Source organism: Dioszegia hungarica (assembly GCF_025882075.1).
Source record: "Dioszegia hungarica strain PDD-24b-2 chromosome Unknown MKK02contig_2, whole genome shotgun sequence".
Classification (NCBI taxonomy): domain Eukaryota; kingdom Fungi; phylum Basidiomycota; class Tremellomycetes; order Tremellales; family Bulleribasidiaceae; genus Dioszegia; species Dioszegia hungarica.
The window spans coordinates 801,709-825,110 of NW_026515766.1; the positions used below are offsets into that span (position 1 = coordinate 801,709).

The window sequence follows — 23,402 nt, forward strand, 5'->3', positions numbered from 1 at the left end:
GTCGCTGCATCACGTCCATACATACACTATGCGAGATGGACCCAGCCTCATCTGCTATACTCCTAGCACTCAGAGTTGTCTACTTTCTCGCCTCCCGACGCTTCCTCCTCGCCACTCTCGACCCAACTCTGCGCGACATCTCCGCGCCAGAGTCCACCCTTCCCCTCTTTCTGGATGATGACGCGACTGCGGGAGGTATCGAGCTGCAGGGCGTCGACTCGAAGGCGAGAAGCACTGTCAAGACAGTACAGAGCACCAAGGGTGACAGACAAGAGACCAAAAGCTTGAACCGTGCGGCAAGGTGAGCTTATAGTGTGACCGAGCTGATGCAGAATACTCTTCTCGCTTTGCGTTTCCGAGTCATGTCTACTCTTCACACTGGTCATGCTCAACGGCCTGGACCTACTCTCCAGCCGGCAGCAACACTTTACAGCCTCTCTCTATATTCTCATCGCAATGATACTGGTCGTCCTACCACTCAAGCAGTGCCTCCTTCTCACTTATCGGCGTAAAAACACCCTTTCCATCCCCACTCGCCTCGCCATCGCCCTCCTCCCCTTCACCCTCTACGCCTTTCTCTTTACCCGCATCCCTCCCTACGTCACGTCTGGCGAGGACGCATGGACCGGATGGTTGGCTCCTTCTCTCGGCCGCGTGGTTGTCATGGGGGTTCTCGTACTCGGCGGTCTCTCCGGCTTTGGTGCCGTCCAGACGGCCTGGATCTATCTGCAAACTAGAAAGAGGTGAGCCTTGTTTGTTCGTCGCTGATGCAGAAACGCGACCGAAGCCGACATTTCCCAGGCAGAACGCTCCCTGCAGCGCATCCGGCAAGATCTCCAGGCAAAGCAGAGCGACGATTCGTCCTGGTCGAAGCGTTTATTCGGCGGCAGCGAGTTGCAAGGTCTCATCGCCATGGAACGTGAAGCGTCCCAATCCCTCACCAGCATGCGCCAATACAAGGCGAATGACGACTACGCGCGGACGTTCCGGGGTCGGTGCTACAACGTCATCGGCTATGCTTTCGCAATCTATTGCGCGGCCCGTATCCTCATGTGCCTTCCATCCATCTTCATCCCACCAACCAAAGACAACAGCGGGGACTGGATCTCCTACCTCATCGCCTTCACCCTCAGTAGCCTTCCTATTGAGGTCGACATTGCGGTCTGGTCCCGCGCCATCTCGCTGGCGTTCACCGGGCTCATCATCCTCTCCTCGCTGGCACAAGTCCTTCGCAGCCTGGCGCGGATTCTCAAACTCTCCAGCAAGAATGTCGGTGCAGGATTCCTCCTCCTCATTCTCGCTCAGCTTTTCGTAAGTCTTGCCTAGACCTCGCTGATTCAGTCCACCTACGTCATCTCCCTGCTAGTGCAGCTCCGGTCGACCTTGAAGGATAGCGAATTGCTGTTAGCGTCACTTCCAGACTTTTCTGTTTTTGGGCGGACGTTCGATGTCGTATTTTTGGTAGCCTCTGGGAGTTCGCTAGTTTATCGGTTTGTATCTTCCAAGATAAGTTGACGGATAAGTAATTGCCTGGCTCAGCCTGCATCTAGGATGCATTCCAGATATCCTTGAGCTCCTTGGTGACGTCCTCCGCCTCGTCCACCTCCGACGCCGAGGCCCAGTCGACCTCGCGGGGCGAGGGTTTGAGTGCGTGCAGATGTGCGTTCCGCGCGATGCGCCGATGCGGCATTGGCCGAGGAAGGGATGCTCTGGGGCGGGGGAAAAAGTCGACGGATGTAGAGGCGGAACGAGGGATGGGTGTTTTGCGACGATCAGGACGAAGCGACTGCTTTCGCCGCCTAGCCTCGGCAAGCAGCGGCTGAAGCAGCGCGTCAATTGTGGTGCTCCGCGACGCCACCCCGAGGATGATTATGACAATGATGATGAACAGTTGAGCCAGCCCCCGCCGCCGCTCGAATCCGAGCTCATCTGCAAGAATCCGAAGTTGCGACTCGATGCTCTTCCGATCGAGATCGAGTACCGCTCGCTGCTGCTCGAGCTGAGAGATGATCCGGCCGAGACGATCCTCATGGCGCATACGCTACGTCAGCAGTTGCCACAGCCCAACTCACTTCTTGCTCCCACCGAGACCTATCCTCCACTTCGAGCTTTTTCAGAATTTCCCGCTCCGTCTTATTGAGCATGGTCCGCATCGCTTTGGACTGCTCGTCAATGTACCTCGCCACCAGGGATGAATTTCCCTCGAGGTCATTGACGCGCCGGATGATAAAGGCATAGATGGATTCCGAGTCTCGCCGACCCGGTTTGGTGCTGTTGCCGGCGTCGAGAATTGGTAGAACATCGGTCTCCTGGTGTCGCCTCGCCTGTGCTTGAACGAGCTTTTCCAGTTCGCCCAGCTCCCTTTCCCGCATCTCCTCCTCCTTCCGCCTCGCTACCGCGGCTTCGTCCACCTTTTCTTCCACCTTGACTTCTACCTCTTCCACCTTGCCCTTCTGTTCCCATTTGAAAGCCTCGAGCTGGTTCATCCCGAACACCTTGATTTGGGATACCGGGCAGTAGTATTCTGAACCGTAAAAGGAGGAAAAGTCGAGCCTGAGGAAGCGATAAAAGGATGTGGGGGTGGGCAGCGTGAAGACCTGTATCAGCCATGTTCACGATTGACTTACTTGGACACCTCTGACGTTCTTTCCCACGAACGTCCCCACCTCGACCTGCTCGCCCTCCTCGCCCGCACTGACCCTGACCTCCCGCACGATCCCGCTGAAAAACTCCCAGACGGCAATCTCCACCGCCTCCACCCTGACCTCGTCACAAAGCTCGATGGTCACCCAGTGCTCCCCCGCCTTGCAGGGTGTGAGCATGTAGCGGTCGCGCGATTTGTGCAGGACCGACGAGGCGTGTTGGCTGAGCTTGGACGACGAATGGACGCGTGCGCCACAATCGGGCGAGGCATAGTTGTACTTGTGATTGGAGATCGGGCGCTCGGTGTGAGACGGGCTGGGAGTCAGGGCTGGCTCGGAGGGGAGTGGGGTAGGGGTAGGCTCTTCTGGGCTTTCTTGGAGCCGCTTCCATTCTTCAAAGCCTGGCAGGTCTTGCTCTTCGGCTGGCGGAATGACCTTCGGCGCGTCGGCCGCGGGGCATTTTGGGGCTGTCCAATGAAGGATGGGGCTTAGCGCCGGGCATACCTCGTCTTGTGCATCCCCAGCGTAGACGAAGCCAAGGATGGTAGCGACGAGGTAGAGCGGTAGGGCTATCCGCATGATATGCTGTTGTCAAGAAGATGTGCATGTTGAGGTTCGCTCAAGTCAGCATTCCTTGTCAGGCGGGATTCGCCGCCAGGCACTGGGGTCTCCACAGCTCTGTCATCCGGCCGAAGTGGCGGTCTTTGGTTGCTTCTCGCCCGTAACATGCTCTGGCGGTTCAGAGTGGTCTATTTGAGATCCCGAGGGTCACTATTTGAGAGTCTGACCCCCATTTGAGAGAGGCCCTATGGATTTGAGAGACTCGCGGCGAGATTTGAGAGAACGCGCCGGCCGGTCATTTACCCGGTACCGTCATTCGCCGGCTAGCGCGGTGCCGAGTGGTCCACCAAGACAAGGCTACATAGGGTGACAGGTATATATGTAGGACAGCCACTTGGGACCCTCACAGCAACCCATTCCAAGTCCATTCCCATTTCGTCTATCAGACCACCCACATCAGAACTCATCCACCCAACAACCCTACGTCATTATGAAGGTCCTCGCTGTGCTGTACAAGGGCGGCCAAGGTGAGCTCCCGCATCGTTCGCGCTAACATTCAGCCGCTTCGGAGGAGCCCCGTCTACTCGGCACCATCGAGAACAAGCTCGGCATCGCGGATTGGATCAAGGAGCAGGGTCACGAGTGAGTGCTTTGTGATCGTCCTCCCCGTTGCTCATGGCTGATCCCAGGCTTATCGTCACCGACGACAAGGAGGGGCCGGACTCGGTCTTCCAGAAGGAGCTCCCCGACACAGAGATCCTCATCACCACCCCCTTCCACCCCGGCTACCTCACCGCCGACCTCATCGCCAAGGCCAAGAAGCTCAAGCTTTGTGTTACCGCCGGTGTCGGGTCTGACCACGTCGACCTCAACGCGGCCAACGAGCGCAAGATCACCGTCGCCGAGGTTTCCGGTTCCAACGTGGTCTCGGTCGCTGAGCATGTACGTTGGACGTGGGGCGTAACTGACCCTAGGTTGTGCTCACCATCCTCAACCTCGTCCGCAACTACACCCCCGCTCACGAGCAAATCGTTGCCGGCAAGTGGAATGTCGCTGCCGTCGCTCGCGACTCATTCGATGTCGAAGGCAAGGTCATCGGAACCGTCGGTGTCGGTCGTATCGGTTACCGAGTCCTTCAGCGTCTTCAGGGCTTCGACTGCAAGGAGCTTCTTTACTACGACTATGCGGAGCTCCCGGCGGAGGCTGCCAAGGCGATCAAGGCGAGGCGGGTCGAGTCTCTGGAGGAGATGCTCGCGCAGTGCGACCTGGTCACTATCGTGAGTCTAACTTTAGGATGCGCTGATGTAGAACTGCCCCCTCCACGAAGGCACCAAGGGTCTCTTCAACGCCGAGCTCATCAGCAAGATGAAGAAGGGCTCCTGGCTCGTCAACACCGCCCGTGGCGCCATCTGCGAGCGTCAAGCCGTCGCCGACGCCGTCTCTAGCGGCCACCTTCTCGGCTATGGAGGGGACGTCTGGGACGTGCAACCTGCGCCCGAGGACCACGTCTGGCGGACCATGCGCAACCCCAACGGCGGAGGCCAATGCATGGTCCCGCACATGTCCGGTACAACGCTTGATGCCCAGAAACGGTACGCCGAAGGCACGAAGGACATCATCAAGCGCTACCTCGCGGGCGAGAAGCAGGACCCGGGAAACCTCATCGTGGAGAACGGCGAGTATGCTAGCAAGGCGTATGGTCAGAGGAAGGAGAACGCCACGGGCCAGAAGCCTCCAGGGCCTTAGGAAGTAATTATAGGTTGTAGCTCATAGCGCGAGAAGTAAATGCATTCCCCCTGGTAGCTTCCCACCCTCTCTTCACACGCACTGCAATTGGCTTCTTCTCCAATCTCCCGCGGACACGTACTACATCTGGTTTTGCCGCGTGCCCCTGAGAAGATCGGTACAAGAGGGTACAAGTGGGAGTAGGGGTCTTGTCAAACTCGTCAGACATCGCTGGGGCAAAAGGCAGGCGCATGATCTGAGGCCGGCATACTTGGTGTCACTGCAGCTAGATCCGGCTGTATCTTGACTCGCACTGCGATGAGTAATCATGGCATCCCAACGCTAAAGAAAGCAAGCTGCGACCGCCCGTAACATAGAGTATAGAAAGAAAAAACAAGAAGGCAAAAACAGGCGCGTCGCAAAGTCACGCGGTTCGCTTACACCTCTTACGGCATTTGCGGCCCCACTACCGCCCGCTATGACGCTCGCCAACCTTGAACCGCATTCCTCGCCTCTGCATCTATACCTCTCACTCATCCACTGTACCACCATGAGCGTCCAGACCCTACCTCAAGAAGGTACGTACCCAGTCCAGCTAAGTGCTGATCCCAGGCACTCGCGTTATTGAGCTCGACCCTTGGTGAGTTTTCACGCCTTCACAGCTCACTCCAGGCTCGAACCCTACGCACCCGCCATCAAGACACGGTACAACCTCTTCAAGAAGGCTTTGTCGGCCATTGACGAACATGAGGGCGGTATCGCCAAGTTCTCCGAGGGCTACAAGATGATGGGCTTCCAAGTCGACGCTCAGGGAGGCGTGCGCTACAAGGAATGGGCACCGAATGCAGTCGCGGCTAGGCTTATTGGGGACTTTAGTGAGTACCGCATCTTCCGCGCTGACAACAGACGGCTGGTCTCACGAAGCCAACCCCATGACGAAAAACACCTTTGGCGTATGGGAGTGTTATGTCCCGCCAAAGTCCGGCGCCTGCGCCATCCCCCACGATTCCATGGTCAAGATCTCTATGACCCTGCCGTCCGGAGAAAGCGTCGACCGAATTCCAGCCTGGATCAACCGAGTCACCCAAGACCTCAACATCTCTCCTATCTATGACGGTCGCTTCTGGAACCCGCCAAAGGAGCAGATCTACCAGTTCAAGCAACCGCACTCTACAAACTCGGTCGAGGGGTTGAAAATATACGAAGCTCATGGTGAGTACTAGGCAGACAGAGCTGACATTAGTCGGGATCTCTAGTCCGAACGAGCGAGTTACGACCTACAAGGAGTTCGAGCACGATGTACTTCCCAGAATCAAGAAGCTTGGATACAACTGCATTCAAATGTGAACTTCACGACGAACGCGCTGACGACAGGATGGCCGTCATGGAACACGCCTACTATGCCTGTAAGCTCTTCGCTGGATGCGCTAATGTCAGCTTTCGGTTACCAAGTGACCAATTTCTTCGCTGCCTCTTCCCGTTACGGTGAGTACCTTGTCGTATCCGCTGATGGCAGGCACACCGGAAGACCTCAAATCCCTCATCGACAGGGCGCACGAGCTCGGCCTCACAGTCCTTCTCGATGTCGTTCACTCGCACGCCTGCAAAAACATTCTTGACGGGTGAGTAAAACATCCAGCCACGCTAAATCCAGAATCAACATGTTTGACGGCACCGACCACCTCTACTTTCACGAGGGGGCTCGAGGCCGGCATGAGCTTTGGGACTCGCGTCTTTTCAACTATGGCAGCCACGAGGTCCTCCGCTTCCTCTTGTCTAACCTCCGGTACTACATGGACACGTTCATGTTCGACGGCTTCCGATTCGACGGCGTCACCAGCATGATGTACACTCATCACGGTATGGGTACTGGCTTCTCTGGTGGCTATCACGAGTACTTCGGCGAATCGGTCGACAATGAGGCCATGGTGTACCTGATGCTGGTGAGTCCAGTCTAGACTTGACTAACGTTAGGCCAACTACATGTTGCACGAAGTCTACCCGAACGTCATCACCATCGCCGAGGACGTCTCTGGCATGCCCACGCTCTGCCGGCCCGTTGCAGAAGGCGGAGTGGGCTTTGACTACCGCTTGTCCATGGCCATTCCGGACATGTGGATCAAGCTGCTCAAAGAGTCGACCGATGCTGCGTGGGAAATGGGCGACATTGTTCACACTTTGACGAACCGCAGGCACATGGAGCGGAGCGTTGCGTACGCCGAGTCGCACGATCAGGCACTGGTCGGCGACAAGACGCTCGCGTTCTGGCTCATGGACAAGGAGATGTGTAAGTCAACCCCTGGTTTCGCTGATAATAGACACCAACATGTCCGACCTATCGCCGTTGACTGCAATTGTTGACCGAGGCTTGGCCCTGCACAAGATGATTCGGTGAGTATCGAGATGGCAAGGCTGATCTTAGCTTCTTGGTCCACACCTTGGGCGGTGAATCATACCTCAACTTTGAGGGGAACGAGTTTGGCCACCCTGAGTGAGTATACGTCTGTCAAAGCTTACTTCAGGTGGATGGACTTCCCCCGTGCCGGCAATGGCAATTCGTTTGCGCATGCCAGGCGACAGTTCAATCTCGTAGACGACCAGCTTCTGCGCTACCGGTATCTCAACGAGTTCGACATGGTCATGAATCAGCTCGAGGACAAGTATCACTGGCTTCAGTCTCCCCAGGTGAGTCTAGCGCCCGGCACAGCTCACCCAGGCATACGTCTCGTTGAAGAATGAACAAGACAAGGTCATCGTCTTTGAGCGGGCGGGCCTCCTCTTCATCTTCAACTGTAGGTGGCTGGATGAACAGACTGATCATAGTCCACCCCACGCAATCCTTTGTCGATTACCGCGTCGGCGTAGACGTGCCGGGCAAGTACAAGGTCATCCTCAACAGCGACGAAAAGCGGTTCGGAGGTCACGAGCGTATCGCCATGAATGGAGAATACTTTACGACCCCGATGGAATGGAATGGGCGCCGCAACTGGGTCCAGGTGAGCTTTCACTATGTCACAGCTGACTGAAGGTGTACTCCCCCTGCCGTACGGTTTTGGTGTTGGGCTTGTAGAATCAAAATCAATGATCATGCAAAGGTTAGGAATGCATATCGTGCAAGTACTAATCAGGCCGTCAAAGGCGACGATGTCCTATAAACAAGTCCAGATTGACCTAAATTCCGACCCCGCTGGTCAATTCGGTCCTCTTTCTTCGTCTCCGCCGCCTTTTTGGTTATGACCGAGGCTCACATATCTGCAAAACAGCGAGTGACGATAAGAAGCAAGAGTAAAACAGACCGACGCAGAATATGGACAATGTTAGAGTACAACAGCTCCGTAGCGCACCTTCTCGAACCGAATTCAGTGCATACTCAGCTACCTCTACTAATTTCCCATGCTCTGAACCAACTGGTCGAGACACTCCTTCTGGTACCTCTTGGCCACCTTGGCGAGCTCATTGTCGGCTAGCTTGGATTGAGCGAGTGTCAACAACCTCTGTCGAAGCTAACGTCAGCGAGATCGCCGGTCGACTTGCCTCCAAGAGCGCCCTTCGCCTGGCTGCAATTCGAGTAGCACCATCATTCTTCTTGCCTGACGTCAGCTGTGCCCCTGCCCAGACTCACCTTCCTCATCCTGGTCCGCCAGATGATGCGCAATGGTCTTGGCCTTGGTCAGAACGCTAGGCGGCAAAGCAGCCAGCTTGGCCAGCTCAAGACCTGTCGTCAGCAAGGTCAGCTTGTGACTTACCATAGTGCGATGCCGGCACGGGTCCTTGGACCACCTTGTACTGAAAGACAGCGTTGAACTCGTCTCCACCGGTCGACTGCACAGCAAGGTGCATGCTGACCAGTCCTCGATGGGTCGATAGGGTCGTGGGGAGGACGTGAAAGTGGGTCGAGAAGAATGTCATTGCCTGCGTCAGCTGGCTCGAACATCAGCGCACCTTTTTCCGGGTCAATTCCTCGCCGATAGCATGAGCCAGACCGACACCTTCGGCTGGCGAGGTTCCGCGACCGAGCTCGTCTATGATGACGAGAGAGCCGGATGTCGCCATACCTACATCAGCGGGAACTGATCACTACTCACCGAGTATCATCGAGCTCGTGGCCATCTCGCTGGCAAAAGTCGATAGGCACTTTTCGGGGCAGTCATCGTTCGACAGCCGGGTGAGAATAGCGTCCGGAATCATGATGCTTGCGTATTCTGCAGGTACACTGATCAGCTACGCCGAATCTCCACTCACAAGCAGCCAATCGTAGCTTGGATCGTCAACAAGCCGATCTGACGGAGAAAGGTAGATTTCCCCGACATGCTTTCATCAGCGATGCCTATGAAAGTCTCACTTGGCCCCTTGAATAAGCTGAAAGTTGCTGGTTCCATCTGCCGCAAATCTGACATCAGCCTGGTTGACGATAGGCTCACACATTGTTCGAAACGCATTCGCCAGCGCCCAGTAGCCTGTCGAGGATGGGATGTCGCCCCTCGTTGATGGCGATGGTACGGCCAAAGACGGGGCGAGCTGCCTCAGCTTCGTTTCGTCGTCCACTCACTACATGCACGGCCTGCATCAGCTATAGCCAAACCAAGACTTACCTTGCGAAATATTGGCATAGCTCGAGATGACATCGATGACCGAGAGCGAGTCGCAGCACGAGTGGAGAAGCCCGACATGCCCACCGATTTCTGAGATCATACGCGAGACGACCTGAGCGCTGATGGAGAAGATGTCCGCTTGAGCTGCCATCATGCGAGAGTTCCGCTTGAGCTACGGTCAGAGTGCTCCTTTGTGTACTGACCAAGTCGCTGGTGGCAAAGCGCGTCCTACAATCAGCTCATCCCATGCTGGACTCACCTCTTCGGTCCCCGCTCCACGTTGATGCTCTCGTTGGGCAGCGCGTCAGCATCAGCCGTCAAAGTGCTGAAACGGTAGCCCGTGTCGGTCCAGTCTAGCTGGATGTCTAGGCCGTATTTGGCTCGGTGAGCTTGATCACCACCTCACTTACTGCTCACGTCGCGGAGCACTACATCAGCCTAAATTTGCTTATCACTTACAGTCCCTAATATCCATGTCGTTCTCTGAGAAAGTCTTTCTGGCAACGCCAAGCAGCGGTACGACTTCAGACCGGACAGCAAAGAGCTTGATGTTTCTGGCCGCCTGTCCTCTGCTGGCTTTCTTGAGATGTGCATCGTCGACGAGGTGGCCTAAAGTCAGCGGGACAAGTACTCGACTTACCTCCGATGTAACCTGCGAGACGCCTGACTTCTTCGTTGCGGAGAGTCTATTTCAGCTGGTTCTACTACTTTACTCACATTCCCCGTGGACTGAAGTAAAGGCGCAGTGGCGGGTGCAAGAATCTCTCCCACTCGACCCACCCCCATGATGAGGGTCCGGATCTGAAGCATGTGCGTTACGCGCTGCTCAAACATACCCGCAGTCTCGTTGGACTTGGGCACCTGCATCATCTGTCGTTAGGTCAGCATCTCACATTCTTACCTTGCCCAGGATAGCTTCAAAGTCGATCTACATCAGCGCAGTCATGATAGCGCTCACCTTGGCTAATTGCGCTAGCTCCCTCCTGATCGAATCCAGTAGAGACTCGTCCTGTAAGAGTTCTACATTAGCCACATTCTGCAGTGGCGCACCTTCCACAGCATCCAGCCGATTCTCTAAGGCTTGTTGAGCTAAATGTGTCAGCTGCGCATAGTGGACGCCTACCTCTGAAGGGATGAATGATGTTTGATCGTAAAAGGCGAGCGCCCATCGGAGTATAGCAGGTGTTTAGGAGACCTGCAATTAGCGTAGCTCAGGGGTCCACTCACCAAACAAGGTGTTGGTCGTCTTGTTGGATAGCTGATTCGATACCAACTCGAGATTGCGCACGGTTTCGGCGTCGATAAAGACAGTGTCTGGCGTTAGCGTCATCGAGCGCGACTCACCTTCTGGATTTTCGAACTTCATCGACACGCTGTTGCGGCCAAAGGTAATCCCCTTCCCCTCGAGCCACTTGAAGAGGGCAGAGAGCGCACAGAGAGTGAGGTATCTGATTAGCTGCTTCTTGATTTCACCCACTTGTCCGATGCGGTCATTAGGGTAGACGCGTGCTGCTCGTCTTTGGCGGACAGATCTTGGAGGACGCGAAGACCTGTCTCAGCTCGTCCTCACACAAGCTCACCTTCATCTCGGTTCCAAAGGTTACGCGCAGCGGTCAAAGGCTCGATACTGAACTCTTCTTCGATGGCCATGGCCAGCTGATCATCGCCCGAGATGGGAGGTAAGATTGCAGTGAGCGGATGGCAGATCATGAGCTGCTGTAGAGTCTTTCGGAAGGCTGGCGTCAGCTGAGCCAAAGCAAAGCTTACATATATCATCTGCGATCTTGCAAGGTTAGCTTGTTTGATGGGCCGACCAACCTGTGTCAAGACCACCTGAGATCAGCTCAGCCGACGGGAGACTTACTCTTGCAGTTGCTGTTGAGATTGCTGCGATGCCAATCTCGCTTCCGTTCCCTAGGTATAAGCTGAAAGTCCCATCACGCCTTTACCTCTGCCTTGTATGATGGCCACGGTATAGTCGAGCCCGTCTTCGGCGACCGTCGAGGCGCGTCCAGAGGCTCTCGTGGGGGCTCCCCTCGACGTGTTATTGCGAGCGATACCACCTGTAGCTGTAGACATGATGTACGATGAATGAGGATAAAGTATAGAAGGGAGAAGGAAGGAAAGCGCAAAGTGGAGGTAAGGTTGAAACGAGCTGAAACGAGCGGAATCAAATTAAGCAGCGGTCTTGCTTGCTGATAGAGATGCCTTACTCGAGCTTAGTCACCTCTGCTAGAAGCACCCATGGTCGGTATGTATGGTAGAGAGAACGTTACAGATATCAGTATATCAGACTATTGAACAAGTCAGGCTCGGACATGCGTCAAGTTCAGGCAGAGGTGGATACAAAGCTCATATCAGCAACCGCCCGGCCAAACGAGTGTATGCTGTGTGATGAGCGCTTGAAGCAGACCCCATACTCACGCAAATGCTGCTTCGCTGGACATCACATCTCCCCTTCATTGCCGTGCTACCCCGATGTATCTACTCGCCTGCCGGGCCACCTATGCGATGCGAGGATATGACTTTGGGCCTGGACGATGCGCAGCTCCCTCTCCCTCATTCCCCTTCCTAGTGAGGTCACTTCTTTTGAGAAGCGACCAGCAGCCGTGCCAAGGAGAATCGCCTGGACGACATGAAGAGCGCGTCCGACCGCCCCAGCAAAGTCGTCCTCGTAGAACGCCAGCACCAGAGCCGAAAAGAGATCGCCGACGCCGCTGAAGTACCCCTCTAGGGATGGCAGAGCAAAAGCAACGAGTTCCCCCTTCCGGCTGCTCGCAAAGCAGAGAAGGGTCTCTGACGATGCAGATAAGGAGCGGTCGAGCAGGTCGGTATAGGTGGAAGGAGGGGACGGGAGATCCGGTATTTGGTCCGGAAGTGAAATCGATGATACCGCGATATGTTCGAGATTGTGCTTGTCGTGAAGGATTCTCAAGGCGGATGATAGATCGTGAAGGTTGTTGATTTTTGTTTCTGAGAGTAACCTGATCAGCTTGGCTAAAGCCCAACTCACTCTAGCTCGTAGTGATTCGGAGTTATCATTGTTGCTTGCCCCAGCATCTCGCGATACACCGGTACAACATCAGGTGAGACGTAGAGACCGGTACCGATATCTCCCATGACGGCTGTTTTCAGCACGGCCAATAGGAGACTCACGGTCCAGGAGGTAGATCGAGGGTTGTAAGCGCTGGATGTGGCCCTGGACTTTCCGCAAAGCCTCTGCGCCGGGTATATACCCAGTAAGAACTCGGTCATACTTGTCTATCCCGTTGACTTGTAGCCCTTCGAATATCGCGTTAAGCTGTTCGGGGGTGGTCTTGTGTCCGTTGGTATGGCCGTAGCCTTATCAGCTCTATCCCAGATCTCGCTCACCTGTATGGTTTGACAATTGGACTGTATTGATCACGTCTACATCATGGCCTAGCAATTGGAGAGGGAATGTGGCCGCTCTGTTACCGACGTAGCCAGAGACTACGTGAGATTGGATGGACAGGATGCGCATATCGATAGTCACTGTCGATGCATAGGGAGATGAGCCTGCACAATTGTTCATGAAGCTTTTGTTTTCGGCGAGCACGTGGCGACTTCCCCACTTTCCCCACTCTTTCCAGTCTGCACCTATGCACGAGTACCTCGTGCTCGACCTTGTCTTTCCTGCAACAGCCTGGGCTTGAGTGCCTGTAAAAGACTATGGTATTTCTCCCTCCCCCTTGCACCCTCTATACTCACAGGTCACATGTCTCGACCTGCCTGGTAGGCGATGACAAGACCTCGTATACTCTAGATGCCCAAAAACGCAAGTCTCGCACCTGAATTTGAGAGAACTGCTAGTGATGAGAGAGGTGCTTCATTCTCTATATGCTGTCTAATCCTTCTTCTCCTTCTCCTCGGGCTTCTCGGCATCCTCTGAGGGTTGGTCTCGTGACTCGGCATTGCGCTTCTCGTACACCTAATGATCAGCCGAGCTCGCACTAATGGACTCACTTTTTGGAAGAGACCGAGGGAAGCGGTCTGAGCGGCATCCATCGCTCCCTTGATCTGCTCCGATGTCACGGAAGCATCTCCAGCTGCTCCCTTCGCCGCAAGTTCCCGGAGCTCCTCGAGAAGGCCCTTGACCTTCTCCTTCTCGGCGTTGTCCAATTGCGCCTCAAACTCTTGCAGACTCTTTGTGGTGTCGTTGACAAAGCTCTCTCCCCTGTTGGCGGTCTCGATGACCTCCCTGCGTGCCTTGTCCTCCTCTGCGAATCGCTCGCCGGCAGCAACCATCTGCTCAATCTCCTTGTCGCTCAAACCCGAGGACGAGGCGATAGTCAAGGACTGTTCGCGGTTGGTGGCCTTGTCAATGGCACCGACGTTGACGATACCGCTGATCAATCAGCTTTGTTTCGGAGATAGATGTGCGGGACTCCGAGTCTTTGGAAGAACAACTTACTCAGCGTCAATGTCGAAGGTGATCTGGATTTGGGGAATACCCTTGGCCGTTGGTGGGAGACCGGTGAGCTGGAAGTTTCCGAGGAGCTTATTGTCCCTGACAAGCTCTCGTTCACCCTGGTACACCTTCACCTCGATCGCTGTCTGGCCACTGATAGGTTAGTAAGGTCGGCGCGACTACAGGCTGGAATGAACTTACTCGGCGGCAGTCGAGAATGTCTGGCTCTTCTTAGTTGGGATCGTAGTACGGAGAAGTCAGCTTCGCACAAGAGATCATACGAGCAACTCACTTTCTTGTAATCAGACGGGTGAAGACACCTCCAAGAGTCTCGATACCGAGGGATAGAGGAGTAACGTCAAGAAGGAGGATATCGGTGACGTTTCCGGCGAGGACACCAGCCTGGACCGACGCTCCAATAGCGACGGCCTCGTCGGGGTTGACACCCTTGCTAGGTTCCCGGCCAAAGATGCCCTTGACAGTGGAGACCACCATTGGCGAACGAGTCACTTATACATCAGCTGCGTCCGCATCTGGCAGAAGATATACTCACTACCACCAACAAGAAGGACCTCGTTGATTTCCGAAGCCTTGACACCAGCGTCCGAGAGAGCCTTGCGACATGGCTCGATGGTGCGGTCGACGAGGGATTTGACAATCTGCTCGAAGCGGGAACGGGTGAGGTTGAGGTTGATGTGTTGGGGGCCCTCGGCGGTGGCAGTGATGTAGGGGAGGGAGATGTCGGTAGCGCCGGTGCTGGAGAGCTCGATCTTGGCCTTCTCCGCCGCCTCACGGATACGCTGGATGGCCATGCGGTCTTTCGACACATCATTGCCAGTCTCCTTTTTGAATTCAGAAAGGATGTGGTTTACGAGCGCAATGTCAAAGTCCTCGCCTCCGAGGTGCGTGTCACCGTTGGTCGACTTGACCTCAAACACACCCTTTTGCATCTCGAGGATGGAAACATCGAATGTTCCGCCTCCGAGATCGTAAACGGCAATGACGGCCGAGTCCTGCTTGTCGAGACCGTAAGCGAGGGCGGCGGCGGTGGGCTCGTTGATGACACGGAGGACGTCGAGACCGGCGATCGCACCAGCATCCTTGGTCGCTTGACGCTGAGAGTCGTTGAAGTAGGCGGGAACACTGCAATGAGCAAAGTCCACGAGCAGCAACGTCCAAAAGATAGACTTACGTGATGACGGCGTGCTTCACCTGCTTGCCCAGGTAAGACGAGGCAGTGTCCTTCATCTTGCCAACGACAAAGGCACCGATCTGGGAGGGGGAGTACTTCTGGCCACGGGCTTCGACCCATGCATCACCGTTGGTGTGGGCGACGATTTTGAAAGGGACGTTGCTGAGATCCTTCTGTACTTCGGCGTCCTTGAATTTGCGGCCAATCAGACTAAAGTCAGCAATGTCAAGGGTAAGCTCACCGTTTAGAGGCAAAGATGGTGTTCTCGCCGTTGACGACAGCTTGCCGCCGGGCGGGCTGTCCGACCAAACGTTCACCATCCTTGGTGAAGGCAACGACGGAGGGGGTAGTGCGGGCACCTTCCGAGTTTTCAAGAACCTTGGCCTGGCCACCTTCGTAGATGCTGTCGTCAGCGGGATCGGCATTTATGACTCACGAGACACAAGAGTTGGTAGTTCCGAGATCGATACCGATGACGGGTCCGGATACCTTGCCGCTGTTGAAGCGCTTTGTAGGGAGTGCCTGTCTGAGGGGTGCTCGTCGGAGTGCTCTAGTGATACCGTTCATGATGGATGGATGTTTTGGAGATGAGATGAATGCAGGTGAGAGATGGACGTACAACCGAAAAATGTCTGACGTTGCTAGAAGGATCGGCTGGCTGGGTGGCGAAAACTTACGTATATCGGAAATTCTCGGTGTGGCAGTACCAAATTTCCTTCTAGCTTCATCCACCATACACCTACCTGCAATGGTCAGCTACTATGATGAGCTAGAGATAGAGGACTTTGCCTGGGATGCGGTAGCACGCGTCTATCACTATCCCTGCCCATGCGGCGACCGGTTCGAAATCACCAAGTCGCAGCTGCGCAACGGCGAGGAGATTGCTACCTGTCCGAGCTGCAGCTTGATTGTACGGGTCATCTATGACTATGTAAGTTACAAGTTTAGACAGCGCTGATGACAGCTTGACTATGAGGACTATGCTACAACCGACGATGAGGCTACCCCAACTACACCGCCCGCCCCCGCCCCTACCTCAAACAGCTAGCATCTCTCGCTCAAACCCCTCCCATTCCTCCTCCTCTTCGTCCATCGAGCTCTCCAGATCGCTCGCAGCCGTCTTTTTACGCCGCCTGTTCGGCCGCTCCTTCTCCCGCCGCTCGAGCGCCTTGCGACCAAAGGAAGCGCGCATCACCTCGCCCCACTCGAGGGGCTTGTCGCAACGAGGGCAGGAGCCAGAGGTGGGGATGATTCGCTCCGAGTCCTGGAGAAAGCGGGCAGCGAGACAGGGGATATGGGCGATGGCGTCGCATTCGGGGCAGAGAAAGAAGGATTCATGGATCTATCAGCAGTGTAGCGTAGGGACGTACCTGTTCCGTTTCCTCGGTGCATATAACGCATATCTGCTCGGGCTCCGACTGCCACTGCGCCCATGCAGCTTCTCTGAGCTCCGTATCACTGACGTCTATGGGACCCTTCTCGGTGACGCCTGGGGTATCCGGAGCTCTAGTACCGGCACCAGCGACTCCTCCGAGATCGAGGATGACTGTGACTTTGGGCAAAGAAACGTCAAGCCCTTCGTAAATAGACAGTGTCGGCTGAGTGAAGAAGCGGAGGTGAAGAGGGAGTCGCGAGAAGGGCGGTAGAGAGAGAAGGGTAGCCGCAACACTACATCAGCCCGGTCAACGATCAACTCACAGGACCTTGCGCTCGACCCAGTTCCGCTTCGCATCCTTTTTGAACAGCGGCGCGTCGTTTGGGCGAAGGTGACGCGACACCTCGGGTTTCTGCCATGCCCACTCGAACTGCGGTCAGCGAGGTATAAGCTGAACTCACCTGGAGTGCAGTCAACTTGCTCGGAAATCTAATCAGCTACATCCTGTCCCTCCTTACCCATAGACGATCATGAGCATTTCCTGCCATCAGCTCAGTCGCGCCCAAACCCACCCATGGTCTGAATCGGCTGGTCTTGCGCGCGCCTTGCGTCAATTCTCCATTATGCTGCCTGATCCGTCTTGGCGGGTTCGGAGTGGATCCAACATAGGTACGATTCGAGTTCTTGGTCGCTCGTGAATTCAACAGGTAGCACGCATAGAACGGCGGTACCACATGATTGAGAACAGTAGATGTGGAAGGCTTTTCCATGATGATGTACAAATTAGAAAGAACCAAACAAATGATCCCATTGACTGACTCCCTCCTTGCCATATTCGCTGACATCTGCTTCTTGATATCGGTCGAATCTAAGCGTCAGCTCGCTCATGCTCGGACTTACTGGCTGGCATCTCCCTCGCCGTCAATCTTTGGTACATAGGGTGCAGGGATTTCTCTCCGATACAGCTTGTCCCAGTCTACCTCGGCGAACCAAGCGTGCGCAAAGATATCGGATGAGCCGGCGCGAAGGTTTCCGTACCGCTTAGTCAGATCGCCCACAAGGAGGTTCTTCAGCAGCTCCTTGGCCAGGGCGTCAAAGTAGGTAGGATAGCGGACCTTGCCGGCGATAATCTAATCAGCGGGGTAGGACGGCAACTCACTTTTTCGTACAACTTCATCGGGTTCCCGTCTTCCGTGAAAAATGGTGGGTACCCAGCGAGCATTTCGAATATGAGCACACCGAGAGCGTACCAGTCCACACTTTTGTTGTACCCCTTGGATTGAACGACTTCAGGGGCGACTGCTGTCAGCGAGGCAGATTGCAGACTTACGATAATCAGGAGTTCCACACAGTGTCCAAGTGATATCCGGGACGTGCTTGGCAAAGCCAAAGTCGGTGACCTTGACATGGCCATCGGCGCCGAGGAGGAGATTTTCTGGTTTGAGATCGCGGTAAATGATATCGAGGGAGTGGAGATAGTCTAAGGCCAGCGCGACTTCGGCGGCGTAGAACTTGGCGACCGAGTTTGGAAAGCGCTGAGTCAGCACGGTCAGGACAAAACTCACCTGACTCTTTCGCAGCAGGCTGAACAGCTCTCCGCCAGCGACAAAGTCCATCACCATGTACAGATTGTTGACATCCTGAAATGTTCCCCAGAGGTTGACCAAAAACGGATGGCGGACCCGCGCCAGCATCTCTCGCTCGGAATTGGTGTGCTCGACCTGCTTCATCTTGATCACCTTCTCCTTGTTGAGCACCTTGACGGCGTAGAACCGTCCATTGTGCTTGGAGCGGACAAGGTGAACTCGACCAAAGGAACCGGTCCCGAGACTACATCAGCTCCGTCAATTGCCGACTTACGTTCGCTCTATGTGAAAGTCTGCAAGGGCGTAGCGGCCAGCTGTTTTGCGGACAGTTTGGGCGGCAGCGGGAGCAGAGGAGGGGTCCAGCGCTGCTTGCGCCGCAGCAGCATTGATGGCAGCCACACGAGCTTGCTGCGTTGCATTGTGAAGGTTGGCTTGAGCCTGGGCCGCCTGACGTTAGCGAGGCCACACGCCGACCCACCTGCTCCTGCGCTTCTCTAGCCTTCTCCCTGATGCGCTCATCCTCATCGGGGTCCCGAGCATCCGCCATCTGCACACTCATATTGCGGTCCTGCACTGGTACTGCCATTGGCTGTACGAGGACCGCCGAGGAAGAAGCGAACGGCTGAGTATGTCTACAATCAGCGAAGCGACAGGCCATACTCACGTCTCGTGGACTAGACTCTGCGGCTGGGACGCTGGTTTGCCTGGTGTTGATTGAACTTGTATAGGCTTGCCAGACGAGTTCTGCTTGCGATGAAATTTATCAGACACCTTCTGGAACATGGCGATCTACAAAGGAGAAGGGTGTATACACAGTAAAGGTGGAGTGTTATGGCCAGCGGATATGGAGAGATGGGAGGGATGATCGTCACTTTAGCGTTTATTACCGCTTCCGGAAGACAAATCAATTTGACGCGTTCGATTGATTGCCTCCTAATCGGTTGGTCTTCTCCACCATCCCTCTATCATAGCATGCTAGGAGAGCTCATATCTAAAGGCACTGTACACCCCGGCCCAATAGAGGTAGCTGCATGAAACGCCTTGGTCCAGTGCATGCAAGACGATCTCTAATAAGCTAGCCGGAGCGGAGCCCCACGGAGGCGGAGGTGACCGTGCCTGATCTCCGGATCTTGGTCAAGCTGGTCCACTTACTCCTTGCTCCGCTTCAGCTGCCCCTTCAGCTAAGCAGCTTGGTCCATACTTCACGTTCGACGCGTCCAGAGATATCATACAGTCCAGCCGCCATGCGCTTGACACCCCTGTACCGATGCGTGCGCTCCAATGCTCGACGCTACGTGACAGTCTCCATTGACGACGCCTCGGATGTGCGGCCGGTCGACAAGATCAAGCCGCCCATGTCGCGGGTCGCGCCTTCTCCCCAGCCAGAGAACGTGTCTGATGAGGAACCGTCACTAGGAAGGAGCAACTTGCTGCTAGATACCGAGGAGAAGGTGGGTCGGACCTGTTCCTAGCTGATAGATAGGCTCTCGCCACTCCAGGCCTAGTCTTTGCAGATGGACACGGTCTGCGCGGACCCACAGGCAAAGGCAGGCAGACGAGGCGAATGAACTACTACCAATCAGTGCGAGACGCTCTTGGGTGAGTTTGAGAAGCAACAGAGCTGATGTAGAACTGCGCTGGCAACGAACGACAAGGCTATCGTCTTTGGAGAGGATGTCGCTTTTGGGGGTGTATTGTACGTTTAGCTACGACAGAGCTGACGCAGTCGCTGTACAATGGGGCTCACAGAGGAGTTTGGCAAGCGACGAGTCTTCAACACGCCCTTGACGGAGCAGGGGATAGCTGGATTTGGCGCGGGGTATGCAAGTGTCGGCGGGTGTGCGATTGGAGAGATACAATTTGGTGACTATGTAAGTCTCCCATAGTACGGGCTTATGAGATCTACCCCGCTTTCGACCAACTAGTCAACGAAGTGGCCAAGCAGAACTACGCAAGCGCAGGAGGGTATCCACAGGGGTCATTCACCATCCGCGCGCCCATCATGTCGGTCGGTCACGGCGGCCTGTACCACTCGCAAAGTCCAGAGGGCTTCTTCATGGGCGCGGCGGGATTGCGAGTGGTCATACCTCGATCGCCAATACAGGCGAAGGGGTTGCTACTCGCGGCGATACGAGATCCAGTACCGACAATCGTTTTCGAGCCCAAGATCCTCTACCGAGCGGCGGTCGAGCAGGTGCCGGTGGACGACTTTACGCTCCCGCTCGACCAGCCAGAAGTCATTCGAGAGGGGACGGATCTGACGGTGGTGTCGTATGGAACGCCACTGTACACTTGCTGTAGGTTGACTTGGGGCGACGCTGATTAGTGCGCGCTATTGAACTCTTGACAAACCCCCCGCCCGCACTTGTCCAGTTCCTCCCCGAGCAGCTCAGACCACCTCATCCTCCGCCCTCCATCCAGCTTGTTGACCTTCGCACCATCAATCCAATGCCCTCCGCCGCCGTTGCCGATCTGGTCAAGAAGACAGGGCGGCTAGTGATCTGCCACGAAGCCGGCAAGTCCGGTGGTGCCGGGAACCAGCTTGCCGGCGAGGTCGGTCGTCGGGCATTCGAACACCTAGAAGCGCCGATCGGACTGGTCAGCGGATGGGAGTAAGTCCTACTAAGACGTCGCTAATGTCAGTACGCCTGTACCCCTCGTTTTCGAGAAGTTCTATCAGCCGGACGTCATCAGGGTATTTGACAAGATTGTAGAGACCCTGGGCTATTGATGCATTACTTCTGGACCCGAGTAAAGATGGGCGACTTCTTTTCGTGGACCTGAGGACCGTCGGGAGATCCCGGTATGGATTTGGAGAGGTTCTATATCAGCCGCGTTTGCAAGTAGACCTACGAGTTTGGAAAAGGCGCAGTCGTTGAGTCCCTTCTCGAGCTTTCTGCAGGCCTGGAAGTGCTGGTTGTTCTTCTCCAGGCATTGCCAGTGGGCGTCCCATTCTGAAAGGCAGGATTCTCTCATTTTGTTGATTCTACAATTAGCCACATCCGCACTGTCACTCACAACTCGGTCGCGCAGCGTGTCACTTTTCGTCCTTCGGCGAGACACTTTGCTGGGTCCCTAGACTCTGCCTTACACAACATGAAGTCATCTGACATCAGCTCGTTCGTTACCGCACATACCATTGACGGCCTTGCAGTGAGATCCTAGCTGAAAACTGATAGATTTGAGTGGGGCCGAAGTTGTCCCGAGCTCCTCTACGTGGGGAACGGATGATGGGAGAGGGTTTGGGTCCGAGTATGGCTGATCGGAGAAGGTTGCCGAGCGGTGACTGGCCATGGTGACTCTATTATGGGTGTGATAGGTGGAGAGCAGAGTGGAAAGAGCGAGTTGTACATAGCGGGATATCGGAGACAGAACGCACGGACATATAGCTTATCGGCTCGGCCCACTTAAGCGGAGATAACCGAGATGACCGAAGGCCCGTGCGTCACCACCCTCGCAGCGCAGCGCCGTCCTCGCAGGCCTCTAACGTTTTCGGTGCGCTTTCCTTTGTCATCTCCTCTACACAAGTCGCTATGACCACCGTAGCAATGAACAGCACTCAGCAAGCCAGGCTCCAGGGAGAAGTCCAGACGGAACTCGAGCGTAGGGAGTGGGCAGAGCCAGGAGGTGAGTCGCTGGAGGAGCAAATGCTGATATTGCAGACAACGTCATGGCCGAATATGTTACTGTTCTTATCGCGAACGGTAGTAACAGGGGTGAGCTAGCTCATCTTGGAGAGATTCCCAAGCTAACCCTCAGACCGAGTCTTGAACGAGATGGACGATTGTGAGTACTTGGAAAGGCTTCACTAACGTGTAGTGGTGGGAGCCGACTTTGATCCGCGTTTCCTGGACTGGCTATTCGACAAGGCGTCCGATCTCCAGAGGGTCAACGAGGAGGCGGTTGCGCCCGCTCCTGCTGCCCATTCTCCGGTATCCAGCTATCAAGCTAATAGCCGGATACTGTCGACCGCCTTAGCATCTACCCGCGAGGACACCAACAAGCGCAAGGCGGACGCGGAAACCGAGGTGGCAAACAAAAAGCGGCTACCCGACCAGGCCTTGCCGTCCGGCCCCCGGGCGATGGTGGATGGGAGGAATCTGCAAGATAGGATGGGGCCGAAGCGGGGATCCCCCATGCAGGTGCGAGGATTTGCGGGGGGCAGGCCGCAAATGAACCAAGGTGGGCAATTCAAACTTTACCCGCTGACGACAGGTTTCCAACCCCACTTCCGACCGCAGCCGCCCATGCAGCCGAGCTTCAACTTCTTCCCCCAACAAGATATGATGGCACAGATGTTGATGATGCAATCCAGCATGGCGCAAATGGGGCAAATGATGGCGAAAATGGCCGAGGTAGGTTCTACAAAGACTCGGCTGATAATTAGGAGAAGGAACAGACCGCTGTAGCCGGCTACGGTACCCCACAACGACCTGTAGTTGTTCCACACGGTACCAAATTAGGATCGCACACGGTTTCGCCAATAAAGCCAAGCTCTTCGACGACCGGACCGATCCCCACCAAACCGTCGTCCAAAGCTTTGTGCAAATACTCGGTTGGCTGTAGCAATGCTCGCTGCAAGTTCTCGCACCCCAGCCCGGTGGCGGATGAGAAGACGGGCATGGTCTTGAGCGACGAGCCGTGCGAGGATGGCAAGAACTGCAAGGACGCAGAGTGTACAAAGAGCCACGTCAGCCCTGCTGCTGTACTAGGTATGTCGCTTTACGAGCCAGCTAACATTAGGCGGAACGGCTGGACCAGCTCGTCTCTTGTGCAAATACCAAAATTGCACCAACCCTGCCTGCCCATTCCGACATGAAGATGCCGAAGGGAACGCCATTCCTGCACCTGGTCTGTCGGTCAAGGCAAAGCCCAAATCCGCACCCGCGCCCAGCTCGGACAATGAAGATGGGGATGTAGAGGTCGTCATGACGTCGAGGGGATTGATGGATGGTGCTTTGGATGATAGCAAATCAGTCACGGCTTGCCGATATGGGGAGCGGTGTACGAGACGTAAGTCTTTTGTTGGGGCTAGGCTGACCTCAGCCGATTGTAAATTTACCCATCCCGCTTCGCGTGCTACACCCAGACCCAGAGGGTCCTACTCTGCTCGGGGAGGTACCCGCCGTCCCGGCACGTTCGGAGAAAGCGTCTCGACAACCGGAATGAACAAGAGCAAGAAGTTTGGCGAAAAGTTGAACCCGAGCGCGGCGACCTTTGTCCCGCCCAAGGAGACCGAGGCGGAAGTTGCGACTAGTTAGTACGAAGCAGATCAAATGTAAATTGTTGGATGGGTTCAG

General features: G+C 55.4%; 12 protein-coding genes across 12 annotated transcripts; 6 read left to right on the forward strand and 6 right to left on the reverse strand.

The window, feature by feature from the left end:
- Positions 1 to 35: 35 nt before the first annotated feature.
- Positions 36 to 1,515, forward strand: MKK02DRAFT_39679 (Abscisic acid G-protein coupled receptor-domain-containing protein; the record flags this gene model as incomplete). The annotated part of the gene is made up of 4 exons (XM_053090723.1): positions 36 to 301; positions 333 to 743; positions 774 to 1,311; positions 1,342 to 1,515. The coding sequence occupies 4 exons, from the start codon at positions 36 to 38 to the stop codon at positions 1,513 to 1,515; spliced, it is 1,389 nt and encodes a 462-aa protein (XP_052949156.1).
- A 31-nt stretch (positions 1,516 to 1,546) lies between these two features.
- MKK02DRAFT_39680 (UNC-like C-terminal-domain-containing protein) lies at positions 1,547 to 3,221 on the reverse strand (the record flags this gene model as incomplete). The annotated part of the gene is made up of 3 exons (XM_053090724.1): positions 1,547 to 2,041; positions 2,073 to 2,597; positions 2,628 to 3,221. 3 exons carry the CDS (start codon positions 3,219 to 3,221, stop codon positions 1,547 to 1,549), a joined length of 1,614 nt encoding a protein of 537 aa, XP_052949157.1.
- Positions 3,222 to 3,693: 472 nt separating this feature from the next.
- Positions 3,694 to 4,949, forward strand: MKK02DRAFT_29456 (formate dehydrogenase; the record flags this gene model as incomplete). The annotated part of the gene is made up of 5 exons (XM_053087825.1): positions 3,694 to 3,730; positions 3,764 to 3,845; positions 3,893 to 4,145; positions 4,178 to 4,480; positions 4,512 to 4,949. 5 exons carry the CDS (start codon positions 3,694 to 3,696, stop codon positions 4,947 to 4,949), a joined length of 1,113 nt encoding a protein of 370 aa, XP_052949158.1.
- Positions 4,950 to 5,478: 529 nt separating this feature from the next.
- Positions 5,479 to 7,998, forward strand: MKK02DRAFT_39682 (putative 1,4-alpha-glucan branching enzyme; the record flags this gene model as incomplete). Its single annotated transcript, XM_053090725.1, has 16 exons — positions 5,479 to 5,506; positions 5,541 to 5,568; positions 5,601 to 5,803; positions 5,835 to 6,140; positions 6,172 to 6,271; positions 6,303 to 6,334; positions 6,366 to 6,413; positions 6,445 to 6,550; positions 6,583 to 6,871; positions 6,903 to 7,215; positions 7,247 to 7,319; positions 7,351 to 7,419; positions 7,451 to 7,613; positions 7,645 to 7,720; positions 7,752 to 7,924; positions 7,957 to 7,998. The coding sequence occupies 16 exons, from the start codon at positions 5,479 to 5,481 to the stop codon at positions 7,996 to 7,998; spliced, it is 2,049 nt and encodes a 682-aa protein (XP_052949159.1).
- Positions 7,999 to 8,381: 383 nt separating this feature from the next.
- MKK02DRAFT_39683 (muts domain V-domain-containing protein) lies at positions 8,382 to 11,599 on the reverse strand (the record flags this gene model as incomplete). The annotated part of the gene is made up of 27 exons (XM_053090726.1): positions 8,382 to 8,518; positions 8,551 to 8,643; positions 8,675 to 8,840; positions 8,871 to 8,983; positions 9,014 to 9,120; positions 9,171 to 9,239; positions 9,271 to 9,318; positions 9,350 to 9,446; positions 9,478 to 9,489; positions 9,521 to 9,692; positions 9,724 to 9,748; positions 9,780 to 9,873; positions 9,931 to 9,948; positions 9,980 to 10,129; positions 10,161 to 10,206; positions 10,238 to 10,390; positions 10,422 to 10,448; positions 10,479 to 10,609; positions 10,644 to 10,715; positions 10,748 to 10,834; positions 10,865 to 10,968; positions 10,998 to 11,070; positions 11,101 to 11,256; positions 11,288 to 11,303; positions 11,339 to 11,353; positions 11,385 to 11,434; positions 11,470 to 11,599. 27 exons carry the CDS (start codon positions 11,597 to 11,599, stop codon positions 8,382 to 8,384), a joined length of 2,361 nt encoding a protein of 786 aa, XP_052949160.1.
- Positions 11,600 to 11,990: 391 nt separating this feature from the next.
- On the reverse strand, positions 11,991 to 13,073 carry MKK02DRAFT_19001 (bud site selection-related protein; the record flags this gene model as incomplete). Its single annotated transcript, XM_053086032.1, has 4 exons — positions 11,991 to 12,504; positions 12,534 to 12,645; positions 12,677 to 12,862; positions 12,893 to 13,073. The coding sequence occupies 4 exons, from the start codon at positions 13,071 to 13,073 to the stop codon at positions 11,991 to 11,993; spliced, it is 993 nt and encodes a 330-aa protein (XP_052949161.1).
- A 312-nt stretch (positions 13,074 to 13,385) lies between these two features.
- MKK02DRAFT_35026 (heat shock protein) lies at positions 13,386 to 15,708 on the reverse strand (the record flags this gene model as incomplete). Its single annotated transcript, XM_053089060.1, has 9 exons — positions 13,386 to 13,469; positions 13,505 to 13,886; positions 13,953 to 14,102; positions 14,151 to 14,174; positions 14,242 to 14,458; positions 14,503 to 15,092; positions 15,142 to 15,351; positions 15,383 to 15,544; positions 15,578 to 15,708. 9 exons carry the CDS (start codon positions 15,706 to 15,708, stop codon positions 13,386 to 13,388), a joined length of 1,950 nt encoding a protein of 649 aa, XP_052949162.1.
- Positions 15,709 to 15,889: 181 nt separating this feature from the next.
- Positions 15,890 to 16,147, forward strand: MKK02DRAFT_14095 (uncharacterized protein; the record flags this gene model as incomplete). The annotated part of the gene is made up of 2 exons (XM_053085538.1): positions 15,890 to 16,072; positions 16,106 to 16,147. Coding segments are annotated over 2 exons (225 nt in total), but the record flags the coding sequence as incomplete, so codon positions are not given.
- A 1,152-nt stretch (positions 16,148 to 17,299) lies between these two features.
- On the reverse strand, positions 17,300 to 18,885 carry MKK02DRAFT_35027 (cAMP dependent protein kinase catalytic subunit; the record flags this gene model as incomplete). Its single annotated transcript, XM_053089061.1, has 8 exons — positions 17,300 to 17,384; positions 17,417 to 17,646; positions 17,676 to 17,815; positions 17,847 to 18,051; positions 18,082 to 18,346; positions 18,377 to 18,549; positions 18,581 to 18,734; positions 18,767 to 18,885. 8 exons carry the CDS (start codon positions 18,883 to 18,885, stop codon positions 17,300 to 17,302), a joined length of 1,371 nt encoding a protein of 456 aa, XP_052949164.1.
- A 461-nt stretch (positions 18,886 to 19,346) lies between these two features.
- Positions 19,347 to 20,833, forward strand: MKK02DRAFT_18909 (putative pyruvate dehydrogenase; the record flags this gene model as incomplete). Its single annotated transcript, XM_053086019.1, has 7 exons — positions 19,347 to 19,553; positions 19,586 to 19,701; positions 19,733 to 19,798; positions 19,829 to 19,973; positions 20,003 to 20,399; positions 20,429 to 20,714; positions 20,746 to 20,833. The coding sequence occupies 7 exons, from the start codon at positions 19,347 to 19,349 to the stop codon at positions 20,831 to 20,833; spliced, it is 1,305 nt and encodes a 434-aa protein (XP_052949165.1).
- Positions 20,834 to 20,837: 4 nt separating this feature from the next.
- On the reverse strand, positions 20,838 to 21,396 carry MKK02DRAFT_35029 (uncharacterized protein; the record flags this gene model as incomplete). The annotated part of the gene is made up of 4 exons (XM_053089062.1): positions 20,838 to 20,924; positions 20,956 to 21,088; positions 21,121 to 21,208; positions 21,240 to 21,396. The coding sequence occupies 4 exons, from the start codon at positions 21,394 to 21,396 to the stop codon at positions 20,838 to 20,840; spliced, it is 465 nt and encodes a 154-aa protein (XP_052949166.1).
- Positions 21,397 to 21,635: 239 nt separating this feature from the next.
- Positions 21,636 to 23,363, forward strand: MKK02DRAFT_39688 (uncharacterized protein; the record flags this gene model as incomplete). Its single annotated transcript, XM_053090727.1, has 8 exons — positions 21,636 to 21,729; positions 21,765 to 21,818; positions 21,862 to 21,888; positions 21,922 to 22,284; positions 22,318 to 22,457; positions 22,490 to 22,814; positions 22,846 to 23,115; positions 23,149 to 23,363. 8 exons carry the CDS (start codon positions 21,636 to 21,638, stop codon positions 23,361 to 23,363), a joined length of 1,488 nt encoding a protein of 495 aa, XP_052949167.1.
- Between the last annotated feature and the right edge of the window lie 39 nt (positions 23,364 to 23,402).